Genomic DNA, 8,377 nt, shown 5'->3' on the forward strand with positions numbered 1-8,377 from the left:
AGGAAGTTGTGTCAGGGCCAACTACCCCAGAGTCTGCTAATTAACTTATACCGCTCCACCATCAAGAGCCTTCTGACCTACTGCTGTACTGTGGAGGACAAGAGAAAACTGCAGCGGGCGGTGAGGGCAGCAGAGTGGGCAATTGGCACTTCACTAACCCCCCGCAGAGACATTTATACTGGCAGACTTCAGCAGAAAGCTAGTATCATCATCAAGGACCCCTCGCACCCTGGACACTCAATTTTCCCCCTACTTCCCTCTGGTAAATGCTACAGGTTGATTAGGTCAAAGACAAACGGACTCAATAAAAGTTTCTACTCACAGGCTGTCAAACATGCCCCACCTCCACCCTGATTGAAGGTTAACTGTGCTGTTAACATTTATGGACATTTACACTGTATTTATAAACCATATTTATTATAGTATAATGCAACCAACATTCCTACCTCTATTTATAAACTGTATATATTGTAATAGCAACCAGCATTCCTGCCTCTAGTCCTACCTCTAACTCAGTGTGCATTACCACCGATCACATTGCACCTGTTCCTTTTTTTGGAATTTTAATGTAAAAATCTACAATGCTGCTAATGGAGAGACACCAAACTGTGTTTCATTGTTTTTGTAACAGTGACAAAGATCTGTTCTATCGTTTCTGTGAGTCTTTTTTTTTCCCTGTGCCCTTTTGAAAATAAAAGGAATAAAAGAAAGGAATTAAAAAGCTCTTCTCCAAAACAGGAAGTTTTAAAAAAAGAAAAAAAAAAAAAACTCTTTCTGAAATAATCTCATAACATGAAATCCCCCAGGAAGGTTCCCAGGTGTGAAGTGACACTGAAGAATCTGGAGCCACAACCAGAGCTGGTTAAAATCGCTCTCTCTAAAAAAAAAAAGAAAAAAAAAAGAAAAAAAAAAAGAAGAGCTTCAGTGTTTCCTATATGACCTACTTTATCACAGGATACACTGAACTGTTTGTGAAAGGAAAGCTTGTGATTCCAGACACTTTCACAAACCTTCCCAAGAAAAACTGACCAGTGAGTTCAAGGAAATGTGATTTTTTGGGGGGGGGGGGAGGTAGGAGGTAATTTTTTTTCACTAGTTGTCTGGAGCCATGCAGGCATCACATCTGCCATGGAGACACTTCAGGGTTACTTCACTCTGTAAATGTTACTACTTATCATAGCCATTGTATGCATTTATGAAGCAGGCAATTACTCAATTCTTGTTTTGGGAGCAATAAAAAGACCGACTTTTGGATATTACAGATGCACCACCAGGCCATGTGCAGTTTAAAAATAGGTGAAGCCCGTCTGCTGAGGTTCCAATTCTGTTTTCATCACATGCACAATCACTTAATCTGCATTGGGAAAACCCTCCAAACACCACAAATATGTAAGATTACCAAACTTCTAAGTCCGGAGCAGTTTGCCGTTTGGAGCTGAAGTGTACCTCTCAGCCTTTTTGAGCTTCAGTGTGTGAATTTCAGTGCAAAAAAAGGAGAGAAATGAGACAGATTTATAATTTCCATTTATTTGCATCAAAAATAGTCCATTAAAACACTAAACCGGCATTGACAACGTCATTTAGAGGCTTACTAGCATTAATTAAAGTGCATTATGCCTTCTGTCTTTTCACTTTCAAAATACACATGGTCTTCTTTAAAATGAAGAAAAAAAAAAAGAAAAGAAAAAAAAAAAAAAAAAGCCCTTTAACCTGAGGTGAACATTAAATAACATTCAATTAAACAAGAATTAGGGCAACTAAACACATCAACGATCTGAAGCGGATTGCATCAGCAAAGTTATTTTTCCCTAAACCCCATTTTCACCATTTCAGACAACTACACGTAGTTTTCAACATTAAGGCTGATTTATGTAGTTGCACATTTTGGCTCAAGATTTATTCCTCGGTTCCCTTTCTAAATAAAACAATAAATACAGGACAGGTGGTAATAAATACTCCGGTCAGTCAGTCACTCAGTCATTCATTCAGGGGTGGAGAGAAAGTAAAACTGTGTGCAAAAAAATCTTCCCGTCCGGGACATAATCATTTCACTCTATTGTGCATTTTAATGCTTTATCCACCAAGATTCACTCAAGAGAAGAGTAAAAATATTTGGTCCTTGCTTCTCATACAGTCACCGTTCAGCTTCTCTTTAAAGGTAATAGCAGCAGTCACGACGTCCTGAGCTCACAGAGTCCATAACCTCCACCTCGCCGTGTCCTTTCTAGTCTTTCATCAACTGACATTCACAGAATGAAATGGCTCTGCGAACCTCTGGAGGGGCCTGAAAGCCCCCGGGGGGATTCCTAGCATGAGCCTTGGGAGGGTGAGGGGTGGGGGACTAGGGAGCCTTATCTTGAGGTCACTCCCAGCTGTGTCTTCAGGTGCTCGTACACAACGTAGCTGATGCTGACGGCGGGGATGACTTTCAGGAAGTTGGGGGCCAGGCCTCTGTAAAGCCCAGTGGGTCCCTCGTTCTGCAGGATCTGCCTGAAGAGGCCGGACATGGTCACCTGATGCTGTTGGCCGCCATCTACCGCAGCTGAAAGGGTTAAAAATAGACAAGTTTAGACTTGTGTTCAAATACAGTTCTATCCCGTTTTTTTTTTTTTTTAAAGTTACTAAGTGTATAAAACATTCTGCTCCTGGCTGACTAACAGTTTAGTACTGAGATCTCACCTTGCGCTTGCATGCGGGTTCGGACCAGAGCCAGGGGGTAACTGGCGAGCTGACCGCAGGTACTGGACACTGTGCCGCAGGCCAGCAGGACGAACACACCGGGGTCTGTGCTGTTGGTGCCGTACTGCTGGAGGTAGGTGTTTTTTAGCGTCTATGGAGAGAAAACAAAAGGTCAATCTACAGTCTCAGTTTGAATTTTACTTTGAAGGAGTTCTGGGGATTTCTGAACAATGTATGCTGGTGACTGCTCACCTCATACACTGCGAGGTCAATGCCTGCATAGGGCACGATGCCCAGCATGTTGGGGACATATCCTTTGTAAAACGCGCCGAGGCCTTCTCTTCTGAAGATCTGCTTGGCGCAGTCAGTGATGCCAGCATACTGGCTGGTCTTCCTCAGAGCGAGACGAGTTTTAAGCACCTGGAACAGATTCAGTAGAGATAAAGTCAGCTTTGTTTGACTGTACAGTCGTGACAGAGGCATCACAACGCTACAGGATAGATCTAATTAAAGAGATAATCACCTCCATGGGGTAGATTGTGCTCTGGGCAATCACTCCTGCCAAAGATCCTGCAACGAAGCGCTCCAGGATGCTCAGAGCTTCTTTATCACTGCCGATTAAACGCTTAATCTGGAGAAGCAAGTTGAGAAAGAACAGATTAGCAAATGACATCAAGAACACTGTGCCTCGTTCATTAAACCTGCCCCTTGATAAACCCATCGTACCTGCTCGTAAGCCATGAACTTGAGGGCCGACTCGGGGGCAATTTTGAGGATATTCACACCATTTCCTCGCCACAAGGACCTCGTACCACCTTCTTTGATCATCTGCATGAGTCCGCTCATGATGCACATGTTGTTGGTTCGGGATCCGTAAACCTGAGGGAGGAAGAATATTGTATTTGATTAAACCTCTACATAAACTTCTTTAATTTTGGGATGACATGGGCATGGTGCCATGTGGGTCATCATGTTTTTAACCAAATCTAAGCCAACTGGGTGAGTGTTGTTTAAATAACTGTTGGGAAAATAAGCGTAGAATATCTAATCAATAGGACAAAGTCTCCTGACGCACACCCTGGGGATGATGACACATATTTCGAGTATGGGCACTTTGAGCTCGGATGACAGAGAGTACTATGAAACCAAGGGTGTGATAGCTGTTTGAGAGTCGCCATTGGTCATTGCCTGGACTCTGGCCCCTTGCCGTTACGCACTGTTAAAGGTTAACTTGCTTATGAGCGTTAGGTAACGGGCGCTTGAGCAATTTCAAAACATAATTGCATCAAATACTCAGAGCTAAAATCTCAGAAACGTTTAACATTATTTCATGCATCAGTGGACACTTGAAATGCCTGACAGCTTTAGTCATAAGACCCACAAGCTGAGAAATTTCCACAACTTCCTCCTCACAGGCCCATCATGTGCCTGCATTGATCAACAGCTGCTTAAAGTGTTTTAAGAGGTCCAAGTCGATCATCTTACCTGCATCATGACTTTGAGTCGATCCAGGGGGGCAGTGCAGGTCCTCGAAACAGCTCCTGCTCCTCCACCTGCGACCAGATGTCTCCACCACATCCCAGTCTGCTTCTCCTCAATGGTGAAGTCATCGGGGACCATGAGATTCTCTCCAACATCGAATATCTGATCAGAAGATGACAGAAATGGTCAGATATAGAGAGCAAAAAAAAAAAAAAAAAAAACCTGGTAGAGGTTTTAGTCATTTTGTTTTGGCAACTAACAAAAATGACTCCCTATGCCCTTCTTGTTATGGAAACATCCATGAAGAGATTACAAAGGACAGAGTGGAGGTTAGTTTCACATGGACCACTCTTAAACATTTTGGAACAGGACCTATTTTGTGTCATTCATTTGTGCTCAGCTGTACATTAGAGCTTCTATTCTTAAACCAACATGTGGTGAAAATCCTTGGTGTTAACATCTGAACATTTCTCTCATGTGGGCCACATGATGGTGAGCTCATGTGTGACAGCAGGTCACATGTGTAAGCATCCCCCCACCAGCACAACAATGGTCAGAGCACAGGGATTGTTTTCAAAGGAAGACATGTTGAGGTTATAGGTCAGGGATCATTTAAAAGCCTGTACCTTCATCCCCTTTAAAAGAAAAACCAAAAACCTCAAGCATTTTTTCCCCTTCTTAGTCTCTCTCTGGGACTTTTATATTTTAAATCCACAACAGAAGTAACTGTGCAGGTTGACATCTGACCTGACTTTCTGCAGTCTGAAATGATCCAGCAGTTTACATCTCTGCTCAGCTTGAGGCCGGCTTGTGCCGCCAGGCGAGTCTGCTGGTCTCATTAGCTCTAAAATAACTTGTTCAGCCCCTGAGATCAGAATGTCCTCCTCCGGGAGCTGTGCTATATTACATCTCCAGTCTGCACCTGCTCTGACCGCTGCCGCTGCTCTCCTTTACATAACAGCAGCGAGACAAATCCCTCCAACATAATCCTGCAGGAAAGAGCCAAATTCCTTTCATGGCCTAAGAGCTTAATTGCTGACGCATGGCTTGTGCTCATGGCCTTTCTGGGAATTTGCTCTCCAATAGACCCACACAACAGGAAGGTGTAAGAACTTTTGCCTTTGCTATGTTATTGTTATCGCATATGATGATAAAAGTTATCAACCAAGAATAGCTAAAAGTAGGACATGTGAAAAGTTATGCAAGAGCAGAATTTTCTACTTCTCTTTCATAAAGAGAATTTTGGCACATTAATTACTCTAGTTTTAGGCTCTGAAGGTCAAAGCAGCAGATTTGTTCCCTTTTTTGGGCAAAACTTTTGGTTTCAGTGTGAAGTACTAACCGTGGAGTGTTTCCAGTAAAGGATGATCTCAGGAATGTTCTCAGTCTTCTCCACCATGGCAAACTTGCTCCAGTCTTTACTGCTGATTGTTATCATGCCGTTCTTATCCATGCTTTAAAATAAATATAAAATGATGAGACATTGTTCGCTTAAAAAAAATAAATAAAAAAATTTAAAATCAAAATTTAAAATCCCAAAGATTAAAAAACATATATACATATTTTTTACCTCTTAAGGACTTTCTCCGCATGCTGCAGAGAAATATGCACACCAAGGTCACGGAGAGACTGCATGAACTCTTTAGGGTCAACGCGGCCTTTAAAAGGAAGCAAAGACACGCTGTGAGAAAATGCGTCCTTCACACTTAAAGCTGCGGAAATGACACAAAGTGAAATTCGAAACCACTCGAGGAGTTTCATGTGAAACAAAAAGCATGACCCCAACTCCTGCCATATACCTGCATTCTTCCTGTCGAGACTCTTCACCACAAGCTTCAGGTCTTTCTCGTAGTCTTGTAGATAGTGAACAAACTCCTCAAAGTCCAGCTGTCCGTCCGAGTTTTCTTCTTCCCTTTTTAATGTTTTCTGTGAAGAAGAAATAAAACCAGAGTCAGACGAGACGGCAGAATCTGAAATGATTTACTGATACCAATCCAGTGAGTCAGCTTCATGGAAGAGCAGAAGGTGACATTTAGCAATGGTATGCAGTAGTCATCACCCCTGATAGTTTAACAATAGCTTATGAAACAAGTACAGCAAGTTTGAAATGTACCCTGTAACTGATGTCTCCCAAATGATTAGCCAAGTGACCATAAACCAGCCCCGGAGCCCCACTGGCGCATTAAAGGTGTCCCCTCAGCTTGATTTTTATTACCCCAAAGGGCACCTATCATGACCCATTTGCCAGGCCACAAGCCTCTTGGCTTTCTTGAATGACGTCTATTTCTCCTGGACCTATTAGGGTATTAGGTAGTAACACCCTTGTCCATCTTCACCCTCAACTGCAGGCTGACCCAGCCAACCGCTTTAATCCATGTCTAGGTTGAAACCTGCAGGGCTAAAATAAGACCGGGATATACTGCTATCATTGACTGATACCGCCTGACCTGCTGCCCAGGCTGCCTGTAGGCATATGACTGAACCTGATACCCCTATCTGCAGATATTTGCAGCTTGCACCCTACTCCCTGCAGGAGTGCATCAGAGTGACTTAAAGCACAGCTAAAAGGGCCATTTGCTTGAAATGCCAAAGACAAACTGCTGCAAAACGTTTAAAACACAATTATGAGCAAATCCCAATGAGCCCCAGCCTCTTAACCCCCCAAAGAGGCCCATAGATCAAATGTAATGTACTGGATAAGACAGTGAGCCCCTTTTAAAACTTGAAATAATGACAATTTTTTTCAGTGGTTTCTGTACTTTTTCTTCACAATAATTTAATTTGTGTTGACAGATGTATTTAAAACAATCACATTGTTATGAATTCGTGAAATTAAAACATGAATGGTCAGTGGTGGGTCAGCATTCCTAGGATTACAGATGCACCATGAATCATAGCTATGTGGGATCTGCCTGCACAAAAAACCCTCAGTTTCAGAATTGCGCACGTAATAAAAGACCTCAAGGACATCAGGGAGAAACGCATGCTGTAGCTGACCTAGAAACGGGAACAGCTAATTAAATAACTTTTGTATTTATGCACACGATTTACTTTTTCTCAGTTACATATAGCGAATGATACCGGCTTCCAGCTGCCCTCTTTCAATGTAAGTGCATGGCCGGAATTCCTTTTTAGGGTGGATTTTCCCAATGTAAACTGAATGGCAGTCTTTTTCAGCCCGAACCGGCTCGGTTAAGTTTTAAAGTTTGCAGTACAGTCCTTAAATCAACAAATATTGAGTACTTTTCAATGCCATTTAGGTTAAATTCAGATGTTACGTAAAAGTCACAGCAAAATCCCCAGAATCTTCTCCTCGTGAATTTTCTCGAAACCGGTCTTTTTTGCGGCCTAGTCGTAAGGCTTTTACTACTGCGCGCTAATCTTTCCGGTCGCCGGAGTGAAAGGATTTGTGGCGCTCAGACTAATCAATGTTAGGAACTAGGTTATTCTGACTGTGTTAGTTAACTTTGAGATATTTATTTCCTACCTTTCGCCATCGTTGGTAGGCTGAAAACTCTTGGGATGGCAGGAACACACTGAGCTTGTTAAAAAGAGACTTCAACTCAGATGGAAGTCCGTTAGACTCGAAATATTCCACTTCAATCGGGTCCGAGTTAGACACGGGGACGTAAAGGCACAGGCCGAGCATGTTTGGCTGCGGATAAATTAAAACTTCAATAAATAAATAAATATCACAACGTTGCGTCTTCCTGTCCGGGACAACACTGAATGCCGGTAAGGAAGCGCCGGCTACTAAAGAATGTCAGAAGACCACGCCTCTTCCAGGATTAGCTACGTAATTGGTCCGTCCCTCGTCAACGAGGACAATACGTCATTTTCACTACGGACGAATAACTGAGGCCGCCCATTGATGGGCTCGACTCGGCCCCGCCTTTTCCTTTCTTTTTTTTGTGCGCGAGAGCGCGAAGGAAATTGACCAATCCTGTGGTAGGTTTAGTCTGCAATTTGAAATATTAACCAATCCTGTTTTTCCTTTCATTTGAAACTGGCAGCCACAGGGTTTACATTACGGACTACGTGCAAGGAGCTCCGCTGAACGTGACATAAAATAAAATAAAATTAGAAGCAACTAATTATTATATGACCACTTAATAGAATTTAATTAAATATAATAAGTAGCTAAAACATAAATAAATCTGTTATTGATTTAAAATATGTTAATAACAACATAAAATCCACAAATAGAATATTAAAT

At 42.3% G+C, this 8,377-nt stretch overlaps 1 protein-coding gene across 1 annotated transcript; it reads right to left on the bottom strand.

Moving 5' to 3' along the window:
* Positions 1–1,507: 1,507 nt before the first annotated feature.
* slc25a25a (solute carrier family 25 member 25a) lies at positions 1,508–7,810 on the bottom strand. Its single transcript, XM_003444458.4, has 10 exons — positions 7,649–7,810; positions 5,961–6,087; positions 5,732–5,819; positions 5,504–5,615; positions 4,165–4,323; positions 3,406–3,558; positions 3,203–3,310; positions 2,932–3,099; positions 2,680–2,830; positions 1,508–2,542 (listed from the first exon to the last, which is right to left on the bottom strand). Exons 1-10 carry the CDS (start codon positions 7,808–7,810, stop codon positions 2,352–2,354), a joined length of 1,419 nt encoding a protein of 472 aa, XP_003444506.1. The 3' UTR covers positions 1,508–2,351.
* Positions 7,811–8,377: the final 567 nt, after the last annotated feature.

This window comes from Oreochromis niloticus, linkage group LG12, assembly GCF_001858045.2.
Source record: "Oreochromis niloticus isolate F11D_XX linkage group LG12, O_niloticus_UMD_NMBU, whole genome shotgun sequence".
Classification (NCBI taxonomy): Eukaryota; Metazoa; Chordata; class Actinopteri; order Cichliformes; family Cichlidae; genus Oreochromis; species Oreochromis niloticus.